Source organism: Amblyomma mixtum, chromosome 4, assembly GCF_055824585.1.
Source record: "Amblyomma mixtum isolate Tamu chromosome 4, ASM5582458v1, whole genome shotgun sequence".
In the NCBI taxonomy this organism is placed as follows: domain Eukaryota; kingdom Metazoa; phylum Arthropoda; class Arachnida; order Ixodida; family Ixodidae; genus Amblyomma; species Amblyomma mixtum.
The window spans coordinates 24369763-24394673 of NC_143015.1; the positions used below are offsets into that span (position 1 = coordinate 24369763).

Here is a 24911-nt window from a genome sequence, read left to right on the forward strand (position 1 = left end):
CGTTCTCCTCCAAATACAAGAAGATGTCCTGCGAAACGTACCTCGGACGGGAGAAAATGTCATAATGGCCCTGGACATCAAAGGGGCATTCGATAACGTCAGCCACGAAGCGATCCTTACGGGCCTAGACAAGCTGGATTGCGGGCGCAGAATCCACGGCTTCGTCAAAGCCTTCCTGTCCGACAGAACTGCCACCATCGGCATAGGAGACCTTCGATCGGAGAAAATTCGCACTCCAAATAAGGGAACACCCCAAGGGTCAGTTATCTCCCCCTTACTTTTCAACATAGCTATGATAGGCCTAGCTCGAAAACTAGAGAACATCGAAGGCATCAGGCATGCAATGTATGCTGACGATATAACAGTCTGGACAAACACGGGTTGTCTCGGAGAGAAGGAAGAAAGGCTACAGCAAGCGGCCTCTTGTGTAGAGCAATACCTCGCAGAAAGAGGACTCGCATGCTCGACCGAGAAATCGGAACTGCTGAGAGTCTGGAGAGGCAAGCAAAACCGGACCGTCCCAACCAACGAGGACCTAAAACTCAACGTCTACCTTGACGGGACACCCATACCCGAAAAGAGAATAAGAATTTTAGGCATGTGGGTTCAATCCAACCAGCGCAGTACTCACACTTTTACCCTGCTCAAAGCAACAACACTACAAGTCTCACGCATGATCACCCGCATCACCAACAGGCGACATGGCATGCGTGAAGAGGACACACTCAAACCAGTCAGAAGCCTTGTAGTTAGTAGAATCACGTACAGCCTACCCTACCAGTGCCTCAACAAAAACGAAATACAACAAGCGGATGCCCTGCTACGCAAAGCGTATAAGACAGCGCTCCGACTTCCGCGCAACACGTCAACCGAAAAACTCATGGCCCTGGGATTACATAACACCTTTGAGGAGCTACGAGAGGCGCAGCTTGAGTCGCAAAAACTCAGGCTGTTGCAGACAACGACTGGAAGAGCGCTCCTGCAGAGGCTCGGATACCGCGAGCAGATGCGAGAAATGACGAGGACGGCAACGATCCCCGACGAGCTTCGCAAGACCCTCAAGGTAGCGCCAATACCAAAAAACATGGATCCCAACCTCCATCGAGGCAGAAGAGAAGCGAGGGCCGACTTCATCGAAAGAACATACGCTCCTCAAGCCACGACCGTGTATGCAGACGCGTCTTGGAGAGGAGGAGACACCAAAATCGCTGTGGCGGCGGTGGTCGATTCGTCTTTACGCGAAATGACCAGCGCGTCTCTCCGAGGCTGCACAGCTGCAGAGTCCGAGGAAGTAGCCGTTGCTCTAGCGGTGGCGGAGGGCTATAGAACCGGGCGGTCGCTAACAATACTCACCGACTCTCAAACAGCCTGCCGAAATTACATGAATGGCAGGATAGGTCGTCACGCGCTCCGTATACTCCTCGCAGCGAGCGACAGAATTAAAAACCAGGAAGAACAAAGCGACAAGATCCCACACAAAATTGTGTGGGTACCGGGGCACACGGGGGTGGCAGGGAACCAAGAGGCCGACAGGATAGCTCGAGGATACATTACTTTCCGAGAATCCGATGAGCCCGCGGAACTCGCGCCAGCACCCAGGGATTACTCGGCCATACTACAAAACTACAGAGGCAGAAGATTGCGGTATCCCCCACCGCACAAATCTCTCAGCAGAGAGGAAGCTGTCACTTGGAGACAATTACAAACAGGCTCTTTCCCAAACCTACATATACTAAACAAAATGCACCCTACCATATACGCGGACAAATGTCCCTGGTGCGACGGAAAACCTACTCTCTATCACATCACATGGGCCTGCCAAAAGATAGACGTGGTCCCCAAAATACAAAACCCGAGTGCGGAGCAGTGGGAGACTCTGCTGTCCAGCGACCGCTGTGAAGACCAAGAAGGTCTGGTACAGCGAGCTCAACGGGCGGCAGTGGCCAGCGGAGCCCTGGACTGAGGGCAACCGACCACTGATTAGAGGCGGACGACTTCGACAGAGAAGACTCCTGGGGGTAAAATCAAGGAGAAAACGTCTCTGAAGGTGCTCCCAAACCGCAGGAAAAAGGACTAGAGTAAAATAAAGTTTTTCCTTCCTTCCTTCCTTCCTTCCTTGTTTTCGCTGCAAACGCCTCACACAGACAGGGCCGTAGCGGTTCTAGCTGTTTACGGCATTAACCCTTTCAGCCCTGAATTTTTTTTGCTACTTCGGGAACTTTTCTAAAGTGTTATTTTGCTTCACTGCCACCCAAGGAACACACTAATGCAAAGCATTTCTCTAGGGGAACCTTGGTTTTAAAGATGGCGCCGTGTCCTATATATAGGACACCAGGGCTTAGTGGTTGCAAGAACAAAAAAAAAACAAAGTTTGACGTTACTCTTTATTTCAAGACTTTCACAAAAATTAAAATATTGAGAACATACATGCTGGGTGCCTTGAGGTGCAGCTAATACTGGACGTCGACTAATTCGTGTTAAAAGTTTTGATACAGCTGGAATGAGTTCAGTGGGTGAACCTTGATAAACGACGAAGTCGTAGGTAATCCCCGAGGCGGCGCACCGCATGAAAACTTTCACTTCCCACGTATTTGGTTTCCCTTTGATGTATTATGTCTCGCTGTCCTTTGAACGGAATGATTTGCTCATCGCTGCAATGATGCGCCTCGAAAGAGAGGTTTTGGCATCTTTCACGAAATATGTTCAAATCTGTCCTGACCTTCCAGAAAGGATCATTGCTGGTGTGGTCTTGTTACAAAGCTTGTACGCGCATTACGCGTGCCGTGCTCCCATGGAACACAAACGGACGCTCAGGATAGAAAGAGCGTTTGATGATGATGATGATGTCCTCGGGCGTTTATTCATCCCGATCAGCCAGCTTACATAGCGTGAACGGGCGAGGGTAAGGGGAGGAAGAGTCGAGGGAAAGCGTGAGGAGCATGCGCTTGGCGTTCGCCGTTGTGAGGCACAGGGTTCGCCGTAGTGAAGGCATAGCGTTCGCCGTAGTGAAGGCATAGCGTTCGCCGTAGTGAAGGCATAGCGTTCGCCGTAGTGAAGGCATAGCGTTCGCCGTCGTTCACAACAGGTCTCCGTTCACGTCTACAATGTGCAAGCAGATTCTAGCCGTGGCTAGCGAAAGACACCCATCGCTGAATGCTGTGAAACCAGCTTTCTGATTTCTTCTTCGTCATCTCAACGGATTTTCCTTCTTGATAAATAGAATACGTTTGTTTCCTCGGCAAGAACAGCAAAAAACACTATTCGATACCGAGAAAAATACGGATACGTGAACGGGGTCGGTAGACCATCAAGATCATTCTCATTCTCGTCACCAGATTATTGAGGGTGATACGTGGCTGCTAGCTTATTGAAAGCTCTCCTGCACCACGACATGTCTTCCGGTGTTGCTTTGTCAACTTCATCACCGCTGGAGGCAGCCGAGAGCTCAAATGCACGTGCTCCTCAGCGTCTTCAACCTCCGACACGTAACCATCCTTCAGTGCAGCAAACATGACATCTGGATCCTGGAGACGCAGATGTCTTAATCGAGGCCGCTTTGCCATTGAGTAAGGTCACAGTTTTAGCCTCTGCAATAAACAAAAACAAAAATTAGGCATTACCAAAAAAAATGTTCCGCACTTGCATGCAACACGCGTCGGTGGTTTATAACCACTGAAGCCTGGTGTCCTATATATAGGACACACACATCGCGGCGTGCTGCGACAAATGTACTAACCGCACAGAAAATGTTCTGCAGCTGTTAATACCTTTAGTGTCTTTGAAATAACCTGCAAAATTCTAATCGCGAACACGCTCTTAGGTATGGAGTAAAAAAATGGCAAAATAGCACTTACCATTGCAGCCGCCGTCCCCATCTTCCGCCATTTTGTTTGTTTACTCTCGGCGCTACGATGAGGAAGACGAAGAAGAAAGTGATGTCTGTGCTTATAGGGATGCGTTGGGAGTCGGCTCAGTTCTTGTTTCAGATTATTGGGCATTTTGATCATGACTTATAGCCGTTTTGCTTCGTGTCCTTTTTATAGGACACCAGGGCCGAAAGGGTTAACAGCAGCATCGGCGAACAAAAATTTTTAGGAGAAACACATACCTTCCTTTTTTTTCAACGGCCATTCATGTGTATTGTTAAGAGTTGCGCACACATAAAAGACGAACACAGGAAAGACGATGAAGACCTAATGAAGGCCTAAAGATCACACAGCCGCCGTGGTGGCCTAGTGGCTATGGTGCTCGGCTGCTGACCCAAAAGACGCGGGTTCGATCCCGGCCGCTGCGGTTGAATTTCTATGGAGGCGAAATTGTAGAAGCCCGTGTACTGTGCGATGTCAGTGCACGTTAAAGAACCCCAGGTGATCGAAATTTCCGGAGCCCTTCACTACGGCGTCCCTCATAGCCTGAGTCGCTTTGGGACGTTAAACCCCATAAACCATAAACCAACCAAAAGATAACAAACTATCAATAAACTCGTTCTGTTGGGATCAACTGCAACGAAGGAGCTCGACGAAGCGGATGTGGAATAAAACTTGCCGAAACGTTCGCGAGATGTTCAACGGGCATGCTATATCAAATCCCGCTCAAGTGTGGTCGCGTGTATGTTAGCCAGACAGGCCGTTCCGTGAATGAACTCGCTAGGACGCATGGGCGGTCAATACGGAACAGGGAAGGAGCAAATTTGCTGGTTCATTGCATTAAATGCAAAGGTTGAGAGCCACGGCTCAAGAGCATTAAGATTCTAGGCAGGAGGAAACACCAAGTAGCCCGTGAGCTTCTAGAAGCGTACTACGTCAAGGTAAAGGGCAAGGTCTGCATTAGTGACACTTCTATTAGCCTGCATAACGTGAAAATAAACTTTATGCACGCATTTTATTTCGTGCCCAGGCGTGGTTTGCCGCCCCCCCCCCCCTTTAGGCATCCTAATACACTGCCTATATAAGCTGTACTGAACCGAATAAATCCAGTTGATAGTTTGAACTCTCTCCGTTTTCTTCGCCTTCCCTCTGTTCGTCCTTTATGTGTGCCCAACTCTTTCTAAACAATAGCCATGCACCAACTCGCCCAGCAAAAGTTCTAAACTTGAGGTGTATCCCTCTTTCCAAGGAGTCCGTCATTGCATCAGTATCAAGTGTGAGCGCCATAACGTTTTAAAGACGCGCTGAATGTAAAAAAATAAAAATAAATCTAAAAGTATCCATGAAAATTAAACAGGAATAAATAGTTACAAATGAGTGAAAAAAACGCTAAGATATCCGTACTGCTTTTGAATACCGGTCACCGCCACCTCCAGGGAACGACCAACCTCGGAAACAGTAAAGCACGGCAGCTAAAATGCTGTCATTTCGCTCCCCGCGTTTGATTTCTTCTCTCGTTTCATTTCGCTCTACAATTAACAGCCAGGTCTTATTTGTAGCGGGAGCCGTGTCCTTCCTGATGTGATGAAGGCCGTTCACGTATGTGGAGGCTACAACTTCCGGGAACCTGTTTGTTTACTTAGTGCGTTAGACATGCCATGATTCGAGGAGAAGGCGCCTAACCGCAATGTTGGAGCCGAAACGTTCGGCTTTTTTTTCAATACTTGGTTGATTCTCGTCTCCATCTGCATTAAAAACACAACCACGTGCAAGTCCGTCGAAGATATTCGCGTTCTGTATTTGGGAGAGCATTACCGTATTCTTTTTGTTGTTTCAAGATAATGACCACACTCAAGTGGATGCACAGTACTTGCAGCTAGTTACATTCGCATTCTGCATTGATTACAGTCATTTCACTTAACAGTACTTTTTACTCGGCTAGTTGGTGTGACATAGTGTTCAGGAAAGTAAAAACAGCGCTAAATTCTACACAAACTACACAGAGAGAGCGCCCGTCCTGTCCGCCTTTCTGTATGGTTTGTGGAGAATTTAGCGCTGTTTTTACTTTCCTGAACACTACAGCCATTTCTTCTGATGAATTTACTCCGTGTGCGCCAGTCTTTTTCCAGGTTTCCAGTCTAAACGGGCGATGTTTCCATATCTCGCGCATTGGGCACGTAAATACCAGGCGCTCAGTGCAACGAGGAGAAAAACTGCGTCTCCAGAGCTCGCTCAAGTGCTTACGTATTCAGCTCGTGTGCGTTCAGCGCTACCCCATGAAAAACTCTTTATATGAATGGATATGTGTCTGGTATGAAATATGTACTGCACACAAGTTATAAGAGAGAAAATCGTGTCTCTTAGGTCTCAAATTTCTCAACACTGTCTTGCACTTCATATTCGGCTCAGTGTATACAAGAGATGCATGCCCACGATGCAGATTGCCCGCCAAAATTTTTACCTCGCGCTGCTCGGTTCGATTGTTTAAACTGAATGCCACGTTTCACATATGCATCCTCCACAGAAGGTCAATACCGTCGTCGTCCTAAGTATTTCGATATTGCAAGTCAAGTCGACGGTAGGACAAGGGACATTGCTCCCAAGCAACAAGTGTCCTGTGCTGCGGCACATCACAAATTCCCCAACCCAAACACTCCACGTCAACCGCTGCTACAACTGCAGCCGTATTCCATTCGAAGCCTCCTGTACGGTCTGTGTCGTACGCACTTCGTTGTTCTTATCTACGCCTGCACTAAAGCGCCTATATGCAGGAGCAGCTGCGCTCCCAGCTGCTGCAATAATTTTTTTTTTGGTTTTCTGCAATCGTTTTAGTTGATCCCAGTTTCCGTCGCACCGGTCATACATACCCCAAGTCTGGTTTCCAAAGCGTTTTTGTGGCGCACGCGCAATCCAGGATATATACAATGTGAACAGGTAAAACAAAACAACAAAGAAAAATCACAACTCCGTGAGAAAGTAATAGTAAATTTAGCGACCAATTTACAAGAGTGGTCATCGACTGCTTGAAGCAAACGTTAATCTCAGAAACATTGTCTTGGTCAACTAATAGGCTGTCGCATATGCTTTGAGTTTCAATTATTCGTTTCATGCTGTGTTTCGCCCCGGCAGTAGACAGGGGCGCTATGCTGGAAGGCCCGAGTTTGCTGAAACTCGGAATCTTCCCGAGCTCTGGCGACGCCCTCAGATGAGTGAACTAATGGTAGCAAGACAAAATCCCACCCTTGTCACGCCTCCAACTTGATTGGGTTATCTGGATATATTCCGTGCTTATTCATCACATCGGCGCCACCTCATCGGCGTCTTGGGCGGTCTACAAAGAACGGGTCACGTGAGCCAACCGCCGGTGCACTTCATTTGTGTGTCGCTCCACCAAGTGCACTGCGTGTGCAATTAGACAAACGAGGTTTGTTGAATTTTATAATGCACTTAATACACCTTTATAAGCATTTTATAGTGTGCAAGATTTGGATTTAAAGCGCTTTGGAGTGATTTATGCATTATTAAATTTTGCTTTGTACCGCGAGGGAACGCTACCAACGCCCGTCATCAGCTGACCGCCAATGGCGACGATGTACCCGTGCAACGCAATGGAACGCGCTGTTCTGTGGCCGTGTTCGGACGAGAACCGGCGTATTCAACATGGTATGGCCGATGGCAGGAGTTTTAATATGAGTTTTAATATGAGTTTTAATATGATGGAAGGAGTTTTAATATGATGAAGCCACGCACCCCCGGGCGGATAGTGTTGTTAATTATTGCTCATTGCGCTCTGTAAGTGTATTTGTGTACTGTGGTTCTTGCCGAAGTCAGGCAATAAATAAATAAAAAAAAAGTTCTGTGGCCGTGTGGTCTAACGCGTCGCTCCGGAGAGTCGACAGGCAATGGGAGCGCGTGGGTTCAAATCCCGCATGGTGACACTTTTTTATTTCACATTTTTTTTTTCATCGCAAGTTGAATTTCGCGTGACTTGAATGAGAAACCTCGTTTTGTTCAGAATCGCTTGAATATTATGCCGTGTTCTGAAATGAACTGCATGCATCTGTTCATTTCATGCATACCGCATTAATGTGAGCTGTCCGAAATTCGTTGTCAATGAGCTCGCACCGGCTTTTGGTCAGCAGTGGCGGTTATCTTCCCGATTCTGCAGCATTGTGACTATATTTTTTAGATGCAAGTGAGAGGTTTGTGCGAAAGATGACATTCATTCGTCGGATTTAATTAGCACAGTGGTGAGTGCTCTGCAGTGGCCCGATTAACAAGTGGCCATCTGCAACTTTCGATTTCGCCGTCGCCGAGGAGCCCGCTTTTTTTGTGTGGGCCTCCCTTAAGGTACCTGGCATGTTATAAATTGTTCTGTGCAACCGGTTAGCGGCTGATCCAGTGTTCGCCAAAAGAGTCTGGGACCGACTTTGGCACTGTGCTGTAGAGTAGCCCAAAGGACTTGGCGAGAACAGTTATTTTTTACTGATTGCGATCTTTAATGCATAATGTGCCTTCCTCGTGAAATAGTTGGCCTTCACCATGACAGGGCTGGACTTTGAAGGGGCCTTTACGCCAATTTAGGTCCCGTGGACGCATCCCACGACGTCTGTGATGCCGCCGCGCAGAAGGAAACGCTCCTCAACATACGCACGCTCGGCCGCAGTCGTGGGCAAAGCGAGCCACCGCTTCTGCACAGCCGCGTCGATAAGCGCGTCGGAGACGTCCCTCACACAGCGGCTCACAGTGCTTTATTGGCGTCCAATAAAGCGGTCTGCGCCGACGCTCCCCTGGAAGCTCCCGGTCGCGAAGAACCGGAGGGCGCAGAGGCCTTGCTCTTGGACCGAAAGCGAATGAAGCCCGGTACGCACTCTCCGCAGGCGTGGGTCGTCGCCTAACTATTTACACAACCATCGTACCGATTTTTTGGAGAGGCGAAAATGTCGCTAGAATTCGTCGTCAGCCAAGGCAGTAAACGGGTCCAGCCGGCCGTACTGACATTTGCCGTCAGAGGAAGCGATTACCCAGGCTGCTGCTGCTGCCGCCATGACAGTCCCGAGATAAATTCGGGGCACTTCACCGTTCACGAGTTTAGCTCCGAATTTACCTGTCAATCAAAACCATTGGTCACGCCCCCGGCGTGCCGTACATAAATTATAGGCGTACGCGCTATGGGTGGGCCACTCCCAACATCCCTGCCGGCTACAGGTATGCTGCGCGGCTGTGCTGATTGCTGACAGACATCGACGATGTTGACCATCGAAATATAACAGGCAAAACGGACGTCATCGCTGATAAATCTAAGCACCTCTGCGAAGGACACGCAACGTGGCGAAAGCCGCCGATTTCTTCGCTCGCATACCAAGATTGCACAACACTATAGCCTGTTGCAACCACGTAAGACACAGCACAACGCTGAAGGCGCGTCACACCTGCTTGCAACGCGTCAAACACGGAGCACGACGACGAAGCGGTGCTTGGAGCACGTCCTACTCCAACAACATCGCATCACAGGTGTTTAGCTTGGCTGTCCTTTCATCGGTGATAAAGCTCAGCACCAGTGTGTCAAACACATCTGGGATCGACAAACGATCGCTGCTCCAGGCCCAGTGCAATAAAGTGTTTGTAATTTCCAGCACGTAAGCACTGCGTACTTCACAACCGTAACACCTTTCTCTGTTATAAGTCCGATTCCATTATTACAAACAGGATCCCTCGCCTGCTCGAATGATATTAATGCGATGTCCCTGCGGTATACAATGGCGATCGACGTTAGTGACCAAACCAGTCCGCAAAACCTTGAAGTGCGCGGCGTTAACAAATACTACGCAGATACGCGCGCCACCCCCTTCATAGCTTTTAGTCAGCGTCTGATGACATAGGATGAGTTGTGTCGCTGGGTAGCACGCTCTTCGCATCCGCAGTGCACTAAAGAGGCGTCACACACAACAGGCATACGTAATGAATCATTGAATACAGCCAAACAGCAATTTTTTTTTCTCACACCGCATCACAGCCGCTCGCACGGCCAATTTCTACCGCTGAGATTCGCCAAGAGCGTACTAAAAGCAATGGTTGGCCAGAGCGGGGTGCGGCAGCGGCCGTAGCAGCGGAGAGCTCCACCTGAGGTCACTGCAGAGAGCAGCAGTGACGCGGGGGTGCATTGAAGTTCAGTTTTTTGCTTTTGTTTATTATGTAAGCCAGAAGATGCATGACTGTTATATTTTGATATACGGCACAATAAAATATATTATCGCAATGGCCGAAAAATAAGACGGATTCAGCGTGTAGTAGTTGCCCAGTCTTTCCAGTCGAAGGCAGCGCTACCGGCGGCGTGTCAGCGCAGGAGCTCTCTCGTTTTCGACACGGTGGGCTGCCGCTCTAGTTCATATGCAAGCCACGCTGCAAGCATGCTGCAAGCAATGGCCTCACTATCGCCTCTAGCGGCAGAAAATGTCAAATCTTTGTTAATTTCCTGAAGCTATGCTTTTCAACAACGCTTCATTGGATTCAGATTTTAAAATACATTTGGAAATGAACAAAATGTTCATAATATTATCTGCTGCCTTTTAACGTATTCGAGAGAAGAGAAAGGGTTGATAAAAGTGTGCACCTAGTGCGCACTGTTCGTCTTCGGAAATGGAGAGACAGATAGAGCTGAAAGAGAAGACACGCCTTTGACGTGCCCAAAAAGGCGTGTCAAACAACTAGCGGCGAGTGTGCAGATAGATAGCAGAAAAGTCACGATTTCGCGATTGCTGATATGGCGCTGATAACTTCAGGTAGCGCTGCGGCCTGGTATTGCGCAGTGTATTGTGTTTGAGTGTGGAAATGGCGCGCAGGGTGCGCTTGTATCGCCTTTACGAGGCTTTATCTCTACATTTTATTGTCCGCTGCCTGCGCACGTTCCGCGCTATCTTCGTTCACTGACTGCCGTCATCGCAAACTCGGATGAAACTCGGGCGAGCGCCAAACTCGGGCCTTCCGGCATAGCGCCCCAGGACAGGTTTTCACTGGAGCCAGGCAGGAAACAATGTTGGCAAAGATTCTCAGGGGATTGCTTTTGGCGAAGCTGGAGCTCGCTCTACACAACTGCTTGCGATAATGAGCATAGTAGTTTATGTAAGGCTTTGAACAAATTTCTTTCGCGATAATTGTTCTTATTGGGGAAATTAAGGGGAGGCATCCAAGAGACAATGAAGGAAAATACTGGGAACGTTCTTTTGGACGGCTAAATGACGAATGGCCACCTCAGGCGATTCTGCACCATCTCATATTATGAGCGTCCACAGAGCTAGATATCGACATTTCGCTGTTTTGATGGAGCCTGTGCCCATCGGCCCTCTTACGCGAGGCACAACGGGGCATGTCCCGCTACCACCATCGTAGCAATTATGTTCCTTATCGTCCACCGCAGCGTCTGCTTGAACTCGGCAGTAGCGGGGCGCGCGACAGCAGTGAATGCCACTGAAAGAAAAGATTCAAAAGAATATGATTGTAATAAAATTGTTAGAACAAGTCTTCCGAAAATTTCAGCTCTCCTCATTGTGGTGAAAAACTGCCTAGTCGAAAGAAAAGGACAGAACCGCCTCAACAATACGACAAAATATTTTGTAGTTTTGTTTGAACGACAGGTTTTTATGTTATTTCGTATATTTTTTATACTACTATAATTTTTTCTGTAGTACTTTTCTGTATTCTGTACTTCATTACTACTTTTCTTGTAGTAACTACAGAAAATCCTGTTGTCACATGTTTGTTGTTACAAGTTTTTTGGTCAAAATGAACACAAAAAGTCAGTTGTCACGGCAGAACCTTTTATGTTTTTGGACGGGATGCTAGCAGTAACATTGTGCACTTCAGAAGTCTTACAGCTGCATTAAGCACGGCTAGCCAGCAGATTGCCATGCGCCGAAACATGCGCCGAAAGGAGCTTTTTCATTCCCAGTGTGACTCAGTTCAGCAAGTACCGTCGAGTACAGCTGCGATGAAAATCGATACTCTTTGTGCCTTGAAATCATATATGTTGCTTACAAATTTCCTGACCATAATTTAATCGCATGTAGTTGTGCTTTCCAGCTGAACAATATAGAGCTTCTAGGTGAAATAGAAGACGCCCGTATGCTACCAACTTTTCTACGTATGGTTACAGAAACCCTAAGTTTTCTATGTTAAACCTTTATTGATGACATGCTTTTTCGTCCACCTGTAGAAATCGTATTTGAAATATATTTTTCGATCATATAATTGTGTGACCACGTTCTGTTAATTGAGCGGCCCTTTCACTTCAGCTCGTTTTTTGTTCGATTCATTACGAAGAGCATCTTTGAGGAACCTCTCACACATTAAGGGAAATCTGAGGAAATCTAGATGTTACCATTCAACATTTCAACTATCTTACAATTTCTTCAGATAAAACCGTTTACGGATGTATCTGAGGAAATCTAGATGTTACCATTCAACATTTCAACTATCTTACAATTGCTTCTGATAAAACCGTTTACGGATGTGTAGAAGTGTTCCCATCCATTTCCTAAAGAACCCTTGGTAGTAACAGAGCAGGGCCATCGGGTTGTATTCTAATTTGATGTAACAGTACCTTGGTTTGGGCTAGTTGGAACTGTTACCAACTAGCCCAGTTCCAACTAGCGCCTGTCCTGTCCACTTCTGTGTCGTCCGTGTCCTTTTTGCGCTATGTTTTCGAAGAACTGTTACTAACTAGCCCAAACCAAGCTACTGTATTCCAACTAACCGATGTTCCGGCGACTAACAAACCATTGGCGACACTGTTTCACAAAGTAACCGGTTTGGTGTGGCTATATTGGCGCGCTGCTTCAGTGAAAATCAGTCGTCTATCCGCCGTATTGGTTCCATGGGCGCTCTTCTTGCAGCTGGTGAAATTCACCGATTGAAGGCGGTAAAAACAATTCCGGCTTCTAGTTCATTTAACGCCTCTATTCGCTCACCACTCAAGATACCAGCTCCCGTAAGCAAGGAGCCGAGGTGTCCTGGACCATGTCAATCCGAAAGAACGGACCCACGCAAGGCGAACCGGACGTGTGGCCGCCGAGCACTCGGATCGAACCGGCTGCCGAAAGCTGCACCCCAACCGGCTCCCGCTCCGGTGCCACCCGACGCCACGATCAGCCAGGTGTAAGTAGCAAAAGGCTACCCGTCAGGAAGTCTGTCGTTTAGATGTGCAAATTTTGCCGCACCTGTTAACAAGCGGAAGCCCGCCGTTACTGCTTAAAATATTCTGTGACAGACGCCAAAAACTGACCTTTTCAGGGTTACATCTCGGGAATTCGAGAAAACGCAAAAGGAGATCCCCAGTGCGCTCGCAGTGCACACCATTCCCGCGGCATGATTTGCACAGCCGTCGCAGCATCTTGGGAACGCGAAGTACCCAGTCACTGTTTAGACTGATGCGAAAGAAATCAAAGAAAGACAAAGAACACGCACTGGCCGGTGTCCGCCGTGCGCAGAATCTCTTGTATCTCAATCAGCAATATAGCTTTAGGAGTTTTCTGTACTCCGCTAAGGAAACATGGTCTTGATACTTGGCCTTATACTAGGGTGCAGAACGCTCGCCCCTCTATGTACTTCATACCCCGACGAGAACCTCATCGATTACACAAACCCGTGCTTAGGACGTTCATAGCCGCTGAAACGGAGCCTCTAGGGATTCACGCGCAATGAAACTCTCCTTGCGTGTTTTTTTATTCAGTGCGCATTACATTAAAAAGTGCTGGGGGAGTTCGTTGAAGTTCCCTGCGAAGAAAATCCGGTGTCGCTGCTGTGAGCGAAAAATCATGAACATGCTCATGAAGCGGTCCCCAGAGAACAACTTAGGAGGTTGTTGTGGGCCACCTAAGTCACATGACCTTCCGGCGTCATCACAACATACCTTCCGTGGCAGGTGGCAGTTAAATTAATCATTGCACGCTCGGGAAGAGCAACCTGATCGCACAACCCCCACCGGTGACAGCACCTGCTTTCGCAGGACAGTGGCGAATCGCTTAACCACTGCACCACTGCGCCAGGAGTGCTATGAGGACTCCCAGGGATAGATGAATGTAGAGCATGACCTTCTGCATATAGGGGAATTAACACATTACGCTATCGCATCATACCGTCAAGGTTAAGCTGAAGTGTTCCCTCTAATTTTTTCAGTTCAATGTAGATTATGTCACACTGAGCAAGCTAAATGCCTCATTACATGCATTCTCTACATGCGTAGGATTCACCGGCATGCCCTGATTAGACTGCTCATAAATACGGCTACTCTCTATACATTATTTATGCAAGCAGGATATCAGGTCACGTTTGTGGAGGATTGCCTAATGACCGAATTATTGCACAGAACGCAAAAGCAGCCTAACTTCGAATGCAGCAGACGCTTACTCCGAGAAAACATCACGTGAAAGGAAACACCAGCTTTTTTGTGTTTATTTCTGCTCAACTTAGAACTTCCACTTCTTTCGATGTCACTCTCGGCTTATATACTCGCCGATGCCGCTAACCGTAAAAATGCAGGGCTTCTTAAACTAAAGGCGGCATGTGGTTGTTTTTTCTTCTACTATATAATCAACACTCTTTCAGGTAAACAGTTATTACACTATTATGGGATGATTTAAAATTGTTTTCCAAACTGAAGTGAATTAACCGTTCTAATGCCGCCCGCCGCGGTGGCTCAGTGGTTTCGGTGCTCGGCTGCTGGCCCAAAAAACGCGGGTTCGATTCTGGCCGCAGCGGTCGAATTTCGATGAAAGCAAAATTCTAGAGGCCCGTGTGCTGTGTGATGTAAGTGCATCTTTAAAGAACCCCAGGTGGTCGAAAATTCCGCAGCCCTTCACTACGGCGTCCCTCATAGCCTGAGTTTCTTTGCGACGTTAAACCCCCCTAAAGCAATAAACCGTTCTAATTCCCACTTAACATAACTACAAGAACATGAAATATATCAATTGTCACGTGCTGGTGATGGCAGTCTTGCAGTGAGTCAGGAAGGCAATGATCACTTCTGCCAAATACACTCGATTGAAGCATTCATTATACGCCCTCTAACATGGCAAGACGCACCGGAGAAAGTAATAATACGCTTCCAGAGTATCAAAAGTTGGCGGCAATACGCAATTTACTCAGGGCCGCTGTGGACTACCGGTGCCGCTCCGGAAGGGACGGCTGCAGTCGCTGTGTGCCGGATATGTATGACCGCGAGGTGCTCGAACCCAAGTGTCTGCCCCAAGACACTCCCGGGCGGACTCCCCTGTGCTGCCCCCGCATGATGAGTTCCGCAAATGGTAAGTTGCAGTTGCGCTCGGCTCCTGCTGCGGAAGTCCTTCCTTCGTCAACGCAAGCTAGGACCCCTTCATGTTCGACAAAGAACTGTGTGGCATGTTCACTACTGCATCTGGAGTATGTTAAGATGCACGTTTCGAATAAGCGGCTGATTCATTACTGCATTTGGAGTATGTTAAAATGCGCGTTTTGAATAACCGGCTGACACTGCGTGCAAAAAGCATGTGTGCTGGGTATTTTGCCGTCAACACAAGAGTGTGATTGGAGCTCGGCTTGAGATGCTCGAAAGCTCGCAGCCCATGAAAACGGGTGTAAAATAAAATGTCCCCGGAATATACGTCCTCGGAAAAAAAAGTCCCCCCCCCCCCCCCCCTAAAGAAAAAATAAAGTTCCTGAGGAAGCGCCCTCAAGAAAAAAGAAATTCTTCATGCGAAGAATTACACATAAAATTCTTCGGGAACCCACCTGGGAAAATATTTCCTCTTTATTGCACTCTTCCATGACTGTAAGAATGGGTAAGCAAGAAGTATTTTACAGTACCAGATCAAACTATGGCTATGTAGTGTAGGTCGTCATCATAACCATCAGCCTTACTACGCCCACTGCAGGGCAAAGGCCTCTCCCATGTCTCTCCAATTACCTGTGTGCTTTGCCATCTGCGGCCACCGTATGTCAGCAGACTTCTTAATCTCATCCGCCCACCTAGTTCCTGCCGTCCCCTTGTCCGCTTGCCTTCTCTTGGAATCCATTGCGTTACCTTTAAGGACCTGCGGTTATCTTGCCTTCTCATGCATTAAATGTCATGCACAAGTTACTTATTTTTCTTGATTTCGACTAGGATGTCATTAACCCCACTCTGCCAGCTTCCGGTCTCTTAACGTTACACCTATCATTTTCCTTTCCATAGCTCACTGCGTTGTCCTTAATTTAAGCTTAACCCTTTACGATGGCCAACACGTTTCTTCCCTCTAGGTGAATACCGTTAAGATACAGCTGTTGTATACTTTTCTCTTGAAAGATATTGGTAAACTGCCAGCCATGATTTTAGAGAACATGCCATATGCGCTTCACCCCATTCTTATTCTTCTAGTTATTTGCCTGTCATGATCCGGTTCAGCGAGCCCTATCATTCCAAAGTAGATATACTGCCTTACACTTCAACCATCTCGCTACCAATTGTGAACTGCTACCCAATGCGAGACTGTTGAAGGTTACTTTGCTTTTCTGCATGTCAATCTTTAACACACACTGTTCTGCTCTGCTCGTCTCATTTATCACGCTTTTCTGCTCATTTGCTGACTGATTTAGCAAGGCAATGTCATCAGCGAATCGCATATTACTTAGGTACTCTCCTATAACTCTTATCCCCAACTGTCCCCAATCCAGGCCTCGGAACACCTCCTGTAAACAGGCGGTGAAAAGCATTAGCGAGGTCGTGTCTCCCTCGCCGGCACCCTTCCTTATTGGAATTTGTTTGCTGACTTTATGAAGGACTAGGTTAGGTGCGCAGTCGTTATAGATAATTAGCAGTATTTTCACATAAGAGCTTCTATACCCTGGTAGTGCAGGTAATGCCTTTAAAAGCGACACTGCGAAGCGCTTACGCCGATGACTTCGCGTAAGTGCCGAACGATCCAGAGACGCCTATGCCTTCGGCCACTCCCTTTCCACCGCCATCATTTTTTTAATGGCCGCCCGGTGGCATGTGGACGGCGGCGGTGGTGTAAATGTAAACGCATGATAAGCCTTACAGTGGCCTGTCGAGAAATGCTTCGCCGGAGTCAGTGACTTAAATGTCTTTGGCTCTCCGACTATTTAATGAGGCCAGTGTCCACTAACAACTTCAAGAGTGATTGCGAGACTGATCGCCAGGCGGTTCGGGAGACCTGCAGGGTACACAAAGAGAGCCACTGCGTTTGGCAAAGCTACAGGGAGGGGGGGGGGGGGGGGATGGACGTCCGGAATCTCTTCGTTTTTTACTCACCTCCAAGCTGAACGATGCAACCGCTGCATCGCACAAACTTGCATAGTTCGTCCTCGGTCCGCCATCAATGGTGTCCGAATGGACACTCCACATCGCAGGGAGGTAGATAGAAGGCTTTTGCAAGAAAGTTACGACGTGTAAGCTTTTGTTGCACGCCTCTAGATACCGGAAACATATCATGTACTAAAGCAGTCCAGTATTTCCCGGTCAGCTTCTGACCTTAATCTCTTGTAGAACGGTCCCCAATTAACACACATCTGCCATTTCGTTCAGTACAGCACCAACAAAGAGAAGTGTCCAGTTTAGAACCCACTGCATACCGGTACTGCACGTGACGTAAGATAAGATGAGCACCAGGGCTGGGGAAAGCTTGTACCCATTAGAAAACCGGTGGATAACCGATAGCAGTGGGAATCGAACCCCCCACCTCCGGCACGCCAGGCAGATGTCGAAATCAGTGAGTAACGGGACGTTTAGTGCCACCCATTTCGGGACATCTTTTTCTACTTCGAAGACTGGGTCATTTTTTCGGGGTTATTTTTGCCGGGGGAATTTTTTCAAATTGAAATTCAAAATCAAATGCTTTACTTCTGCCTTGTAAAGATACAGACAGCGGAGGCGCAGAAAAAGCTGAGAGACAGCTTGACTAAGCCGCAGCCCCCTTTCGCTTGGCAGCAGCTTGACAGCAAGGTTTTTAATACAAAAGGCAGTTGCAAAGCATGATAACAAGTATACAATAATGAGCAGGTACAAGAGAAAACGAAAGAACATTATACAATATTGACACAATATTCACATTGGGTAGACACAGGTAATGGCAGCAAAGAAAAAAAAAAGGGAAAGAAGAAAAAAAAAGCACAAGACAAAAAATCCTACATGCTAGCATACAAAGCACGCAAAGACCTGTTTGACGAACTGAAAAGGTCAAAATTATTATATATATACGCGTTTAGCAGGGACGGAAGAGTGAACTGCAGGCGTTCTCTACCCGAGTTTAACCGTGGGGTCGGGACTATCCATGTCTCCGCATACCTTGTTGTGTAGCTTGCATCTCGGGTATGTAGTTCAGCAAGTTTACGTATGTGGTTTACATTTCTACGTGTTTCGAGTTTAAACCGGACACTCAAGCGATATTTATACAAGTTGTGTATTTTTAGCACACCACTTCGTAGAAAGAGATCTTTGCTTGGCGAGTCCCAGGGGACATTGTAAACATGACGAAGAAGTTTTTTCTGAAAAATGTAGATACGCTGAAGACAGGAATATTTAATCCGGGGACATTTCTCCCAGATCGTTCTTCCAAAACCTAATGCAAACCTCTCAAAATAATTTCAAATACCATATTTATGGTTACTCGAATCTCGGCCGGCTAGATTCTACGCCTACACCCAAAAGTTGAAGGCCAAAAAAAAAAAAACTTCCCTCGGATGTAATCTGGCCGAAAACAACAAATCGGAACGCCCTCAGGAGCAGCACCGAAACGGAATTTACTTCTACGAACCTGCTCTCGCTCACTCGTGCTCATCGCTGACCTCTTTATCAACGCAGTCCTCTTCGTACATTGCACAGTTTTTTCTGCCATCAAGCGCATTGGAAATGGTGCACTTTCGAAACGACCGCGCAACCAAGCTTTCCGGGATGTCATCCCAGGCTGCAGCGATCCAGCTAGCTGCAACTTCTAGCGACACGCACTTGATGCGACCTTTTGGAGTTAGGTCACACGTTTCACTGGTCACGCGGAATGTCTCGCTCTGTTTCCAGCTCCCTAGCTTTCGCCTGTGCCATTTCTTGGTTCACTAGGAGTGCATCTGATCACCACGATTTCACGAACTCTGCCAGTGATGATTCCACTTCTGGATGGTGGTCTTTCTCCGGGCCCGTCGAGGCCCTTTTCGTTGTGGTGCGCGCTAAAAGTTCATCACGCTGCACCCTCCAACGGCGACCATTGTTTTCGCCTACGCCGAAGCCCTGACCAGCTTGCAGGTTTCAAAACTGCTCTGCAGCGAGCACAATTTTTCGCTTTACGGCGTCACTATAATGACACCGTCTGCTTGGTGCCATGATGTCGGTGAATAACCAGGTGTGAAAAACCTGCACTGCCACGGAACGTGCCCATGTCACCACATGGAGAAAACCAGCTCAAAACGGCAGCCAATGCTCGTGTGTGCTCTTATCGGCATATGCCACAGATAGTAACAGCTAAAGTTCTGTCTTCTGTTGGCTTATCGCAGTGGCGCCACCTGCATGCTACTTTTTTTATTTCCTGAATACAACAAAATCCTCGAATATAAGCCTACCTAAGAGTTCATATCTCTTAGTTTCAAAAAACCTATCTGCCGAGATTCAAATAAATGCGGCGTACGTAGTCGAGACAAGCACGAGCTTGTACCTATGACGGGCATTTATCGCCACTAGATATATTTTAATACACGACACATTGCACTATAGGTTCGATTATAGGTTGAGTTTGAGGGCGGTGTCAAGTTCGATCTTGAGCAACGGGCTACGCTCCCCCAGGACGCTGTTCTCATCTGCAAGCGAAAACCAAACATGCATGCACATTGCGAGGCGGATCTTCTCATGTGTAACAAGCCGCTTGCGTTTTGTGTCAAGCAAAGAACAATCAGTCGCTTTTCCTCGAACACCTATCCCCAACACTCGACCTATCGGCCTCATGACCATTTTTTTGACGAAGGTTCGCGCTCGGCACGTGGGTATTTTCTCACGTAGCATTGCCTTCAAACATTCCATCAGATAATGCGCAAGCTGTTTCCAAATAGTAATTTTTGGGAAACGAAAATGGCGCCGTAACTATCTCTGTACTCGGTAGACACCTCAACCTCGCCATAAGGAAAGGTAAGAAGGTGGGAGTCATAGAATAGAGAGAGAAGGGGTGCCGTAGTGGAGAGCTCCGGAGTAATTTCTACCACCTGGTGATCTGGGCAAGCTACTGGAGCACATTATCCGTACTGGGCTCCAGAACTACACTGAAGACAAGGCACTCATCCCGGACACAATGATTATGTTCATGGCAAACTTTTCCACGCGAATATGATGATACTACTTAAAAGGGGCATCACCTACAGGGACAGCAACAACGAGAGCTGTCCTGGGCCTTGATTTAAACAATGCCTTTGACAACATCTCACACAAATAATCCTTGAGAATGTAAGTAGCAGTAACCTAGGCATCATAACGCACAATTGTAGCAGATCATTTCTGTTCAAACGCACAGCCGTCATAACACTACGAGACATTACATTCGCCCTAATAACATTGCGTACACAAGGCACTCCACAATACTCCATCCTCTCACCATCTCTCTTTAATTTAGCACTTATTCGTCTGCCGGGTATATCAGCCGAAATTTAAAATTTGTCGCTCACCTTCGACGCTGATGATATCACCCTCTGGACCAGTATAGTGAACGAGAGCGAAATCGAGGAAACTCTCCTATTGGCCGGTTAGAGTTCTTGAATGATCTGCTGATATATCTCCTCCTGGATGGGTTGTGTTGCGGGTGTGCTTTGAGTTTCAGAATTGGGTTGTAAAAATTTTCAATAGAGTTTTCAATCAATCATTCTTTAATTGCCAGTTGATCAGGTAGATATTTCTGCCCTTCAAGCAGGACTCACTTGGTCGGAGCCTAAATCTGAACTCCTTTTCATTCGAGGTAAGGCCCCAAGTAGGCGGACACACCAAGATCGCATACCCATCACAGCCAGTGTAAACGAACAATCCATACCGGAAGTCCAGACACTGAGGGTATCGGAACTCTTCATCCAGAGCAATGACAACAACGAAGAAACGACCAACAGACTTTCTGCCACTACTCATCAAACAATCCATCTAATTAAACGAATTGCAAACAGGACAAGGGGCATGAGGAATACGGACCTGTGAAGTTTATTGCAAGCCTTCGTTCTTAGCCGCTTCACCTACACAGTGGCCTACTGACAGGTCTATGCGGCATAGAAAACCAAGCTGGAGTGCATTGAGAGCAGCATTAGGGCTTCCTCACTATGCACCGCTCCGGGGGCAGGCAAGGATAGCCTAATCTCATTTCATGATCCAACCCACCACTACTGCCTTGGATGAAGGAAGTTACCGCTACTGCACAAGAGGTTTCATAAAGAGCAGGAAATCACCTCTAATAGACTCCGAACAAACTCCCTCCCTCGCCCGGTAATTTTTTTTTCATATGCTCCCAAATCAATTCTCCCGAGTGCACACTGTGCGATGGGATATCTGCCCTCAACCATATTATCTGGGGATGCAAGGAGGACTCACCACCTCCATAATCATGGGAAATCCTGCTACCAGACGACTGGGAGACACTACTGCCCAGCTCAGACCCGGGCATACAAGAACGGATCCTCAAACGCGCCTACGAGGTCACCAGTAGGCTTGAACTGCTGGTCACCTAGAAAAGCAGTGTATGCCGCCCTACAGGACTAAATAAAGGTTTCTTCTCTCTTGGGATCTATAACGTGCACTGATATCGAACAGCACACGGGCGCATTTGGCATTTTGCCTCCGTCGAAGCTGTTTCCAAAGCAGTCCATAAAAGAAGGCTAAGTGCAGATGCCGACACCAGCAACTACAACATGTGCAGAAGCCGGACCAGCTGCTTGAGTTCACTTAGCGCTTTCCTAAGCAGTGAAAGCGCTTGGGAGCTCTTCCTGACGCGTCATTTCTATGTGAGGCGATCTTCGCTACATACATGACGCCGATTAGATTTCCCTCTTATTTTCTATGGGAGCGGCCCGGAACAATGCCGCTCAGATCGTTATCTCATGCGCCGCCAAGGCATTGCGCATACGCAGATCGATCGCGCAAAAGGTGGATTTATGGTTGGAAACGCTTTTAAGTCTATAATAACTAAACACTCTTTCGGCAAATAATTTTAAAGCGAGAGCTCCACTAGCCTAGTGATGCCGATATCGCCGTGTCTGCACGAATAACCTTGAACAGGAGCGGAGCTTTGTAACCAACCACGCTACGTACCACGTGACTCGACTTCAGCGGCCACGGCGACTTCTCCGCAGTCGCCGTGGCCGCTGCGCGCAGCGTATCCCGCGTATCGCTATCGACGAAGCAGGATAGCCGGAACCGACATCTTCGAGAATGGGTACTCGCAGACGTCGGGCCGAGTCTTTCGGGTAGAAGTCGGGCTGAAGGCTTAAGAAATCGATAAGGAGCGTAAACGCGCTAAACGGGCAGCCAAAACCGATGAAGAGCAGGAGCTTCGAAAGCAAAGGAAAGGTGCTTAACTGGACCCCTGGGACAGTGGACACCTCAGTCGCGCTTTAAGCTGTGTGGCGGTAGTGGCAGATCTGCGTTGCATGCGTTGGCGTTGACGATGTCGTGGCAGAAACGCAGCACTGAATCTATAGGCCATCGGCGTTCATTTTGTCATTGATTGATTGATTAATTGATTGATTGATTGATTGATTGATTGATTGATTGATTGATTGATTGATTGATTGATTGATTGATTGATTGATTGATTGATTGATTGATTGATTGATTGATTGATTGAACAACTTTTATTTCATTTCCATCATACAAGGCGTTTGTCCCCGCCCCCGGACGCAGTCCTGGGAGACGGGGAGTTTGCCGTCCGCGGCTAGAGGCTGGCTGGCAGTCCATGACTGGTAGCGGCCTCTTCCGCCAAATGGATGTGACGTTGGCATGGACAACGTTCTATAACCCGATGATTTTGATGGAAAAAAAGTGTGCGTAAATGGCTCCCTGGGTCAGAGGACTCCTGAATCGTTTTTTGAGGTACAGCCGGCCAAATCTTTAGCTGGCGTGCGTGACGGCCGCTTTTTGCTTGCTCCTGTTTTTTACGAAGAAGCAAACTTGCTCAAAGATGAATATAAAGCACCGGCTTGGGAGCCTTTGCCTAGATCCGATATTTTCGAAATTTTGATTCGTCATAAAGCTGAGGAGAAAGCAAAACATGGTCGTCACGCACGCCAGCTAAAGATTTGGCCGGCTGTACGTGAGGTGGTGAGAAAGAGATTTGGGCTGCATGCATTAGCGCTGGCAACATTGTGGCAGACACACGGCACTGCAGCAATAGGCCGCAGCGTGACTTCATGCTGGTTGTGCAAGTGTCGCTTTCGCTTGCATAACCAGGGTTGGCTGAGCTAAGTCGGAGCCATTTATTTTAGTGCGAGAGCACTATTAGCCTCCCCGTAAAATCCGTATGTGAGCGTGAACATCTGAGTAAGTCACGAAAGCAAAGGAAAGGCGCATAACTGGCTCCCTGGGTCAGTGTACACGACAGTCGCGCTTAGAGGTGCGTGGCGGTGGTGAGAGAGACGCGCTGCATGCGTTGGCGTTGAGAACGTCATACACTCTATTGATTTTGAGTGGACACCACAGTTGAGCTTTGTGGCACGTGGCAATGGTGACCAAATGCAAAAAACCGTGCTTTCGCTCATTATTTCGTGCCTAGCAACAAGCCATTTTTTTTCGCCAGATTTTGCTCTATACCTGTCCTTCAGATTAGTGTCCAGCCCCGCTCATCACACGGCCATCTAGTGCAGGACATCGAGTATGACTGAGAATTGTTGAAATTGGCGGCAACCAGATTGTATGCAACTGGCGCAAGGACAGATTCGTTTTCACAGATGTGTTCCTGCTGAATTTGGCTTTGCATATCAGTACAGATCGTTGTTTAAACTTCTAAAGAGCATCCTCGCTGAAATTGTTTCTTGTTGTTTTTTCCGTGTTGCAGGGTTGCTGACAAATTTTAAGTAATCTTTGTAAGCAGAACCGCGCAGTAGGCGGGTCTCTATTCTATCTCTTGGGCTGCTTGGGATATCACTGCGCATCTTGCAACTTGCTCTGAGGTTTGGAAAACGCAGCCGTTTAATGTAGATTATCGGAAACTGCTGTCCAATTGAGCGGCATGCAGGACTAGTCGCGCAAAAGCGCTTTCTCTAAACCACTGTTTCGTTACCTAGGCACGTATACCTTCTCTAACAAACTTAAGAAATTACCTGCGATTACCTCGCAGGAACCAAAGCGTGGAGCGCGGAAGTGGCACCACTGACTCTGAGGCGAAGACGTCCGACCTCCTTGGAGCGCCCAGAAGTAATGGGAGAGGACTGCGCGCTGTGAAAAGTGCTTCGGCCACTCTAACACGGCGATTTTATTATTATGCCGTAGTTTTCGCAAAACACGTCGGTTTCCGGCATTGGTGCGCCATGACTGACAGCTTTCGGTCACAGGCTACTCGCGTTTGAGTTATGAATTTCGTTTGATGGAGTAGCAAGACAAATACATTTGGATCTTTGAAACGAAAACTGTGCCTTGTTACTTTGTGAACTATGCACAATTCACGAGTTACTAAGAGGGCCCGCAAGCTCTAGGTGTGTACGGGGTGGTGTTGCGCTGTGTTGTGCTGCGATAAAATTTCCCTCTTGTGTGGTCATATAGGTGCTACTGCTCATGAAACTTCTCCTTAAGTCTGGTACAGACGCAGAACCAACCACTGCGAGAGGTACGAGCAACATCAAGAGCGCGGCATGTTGTAACTCCGCTACGAAAGAGCCCTCTCGGATGTTGACGAATTGCTGTGACCAAACTTAACGTTGAGTAAAACACAGACAACAAAGCTTTGTTTTTAGGTAGCAGGACGGATTCCTTAGACGCACCATCAAACCTTTCGTGGCGCTTTTTTGCATATACAACAGAACACTAATACAACCTTATGCCCTGCGATCGAGACTGCAGTCAGTTTAGGCGGG

At 47.7% G+C, this 24911-nt stretch overlaps 1 protein-coding gene across 1 annotated transcript in view; it reads left to right on the forward strand.

Moving 5' to 3' along the window:
- The window catches only part of LOC149345907 (uncharacterized), a 32797-nt gene that overhangs the window by 4504 nt on the left and 3382 nt on the right, over positions 1-24911 (forward strand). The window contains exons 2-3 of the mRNA XM_089541220.1: positions 12841-13019; positions 24601-24664. Coding sequence (XP_089397346.1) covers positions 12841-13019; positions 24601-24664 — 243 coding nt within the window. The remainder of the gene's footprint in view (positions 1-12840; positions 13020-24600; positions 24665-24911) is intronic.